Below are 1,313 nucleotides of genomic sequence, written 5' to 3'. Positions count from 1 at the left end.
CAACAACAACAACAACAACAACAACAACAACAACAACAACAACAACAACAACAACAACAACAACAACAACAACAACAACAACAACAACAACAACAACAACAACAACAACAACAACAACAACAACAACAACAACAACAACAACAACAACAACAACAACAACAACAACAACAACAACAACAACAACAACAACAACAACAACAACAACAACAACAACAACAACAACAACAACAACAACAACAACAACAACAACAACAACAACAACAACAACAACAACAACAACAACAACAACAACAACAACAACAACAACAACAACAACAACAACAACAACAACAACAACAACAACAACAACAACAACAACAACAACAACAACAACAACAACAACAACAACAACAACAACAACAACAACAACAACAACAACAACAACAACAACAACAACAACAACAACAACAACAACAACAACAACAACAACAACAACAACAACAACAACAACAACAACAACAACAACAACAACAACAACAACAACAACAACAACAACAACAACAACAACAACAACAACAACAACAACAACAACAACAACAACAACAACAACAACAACAACAACAACAACAACAACAACAACAACAACATAAGACTCAGGCTCTACGAGATCAACAAATTCGACAAGTTTTAAATTAGCCTAATTTCGCCAATAACGACTCGTGTGAAAGCTACTGTTTCATAATTGATCAAATTCAATTTGCATATTGTAGCGACTTCCGGTTCCAGAATTATGATCGTATAAGTGACGTATCTGACAGACTAGAAATTGCGGATCCGCTTCATTAATCCTAGGCTCGTTGGGTAGCATTTCCTGTTCTGAAGATATAATCGAATGAGTGACGTAACCGATAAACCGCATTTTGTCGTGAATACGACTTACTTTACTATGGGCGCCTTTTCAAAATTTACCCTCTGAGAGAGTGATAAGTGTTTGATCGTGAATATCTCTTGTTGTATTTAACGTATGAAGATAATTTTTGCTACACGCCATCGGAAATATGATCACAATTTTATGATCAACCCAAGTAGCAATCCGCAACTAGTTCTGATGCGACTAAGTCCAAACTATGTTGCAACAAGAGCACGAATATGTTTTTTATGTTATACTGGCTAAAACAAGGTGACAGCAATGTGCAGTGTTTCTTTATAACATAAACATTGAACTAGCTATCATTAGTAAGTTATCGTTACTTGATTCTAACATATCTTTAATCACAGTTTTAGTTTTAGCTACAAGTTGAAAAAAGGTTGCGAAACCATTATAAATACGTAAG

At 34.7% G+C, this 1,313-nt stretch overlaps 1 protein-coding gene across 1 annotated transcript; it reads left to right on the top strand.

Moving 5' to 3' along the window:
• Window positions 1–255: 255 nt before the first annotated feature.
• LOC131438812 (ataxin-8) lies at window positions 256–597 on the top strand (the record flags this gene model as incomplete). The annotated part of the gene is made up of 1 exon (XM_058609106.1): window positions 256–597. A coding segment is annotated over one exon (342 nt), but the record flags the coding sequence as incomplete, so codon positions are not given.
• Window positions 598–1,313: the final 716 nt, after the last annotated feature.

Source organism: Malaya genurostris, chromosome 3, assembly GCF_030247185.1.
Source record: "Malaya genurostris strain Urasoe2022 chromosome 3, Malgen_1.1, whole genome shotgun sequence".
Taxonomy (NCBI): domain Eukaryota; kingdom Metazoa; phylum Arthropoda; class Insecta; order Diptera; family Culicidae; genus Malaya; species Malaya genurostris.
This window is presented reverse-complemented; position numbering and strand designations above follow the sequence as displayed.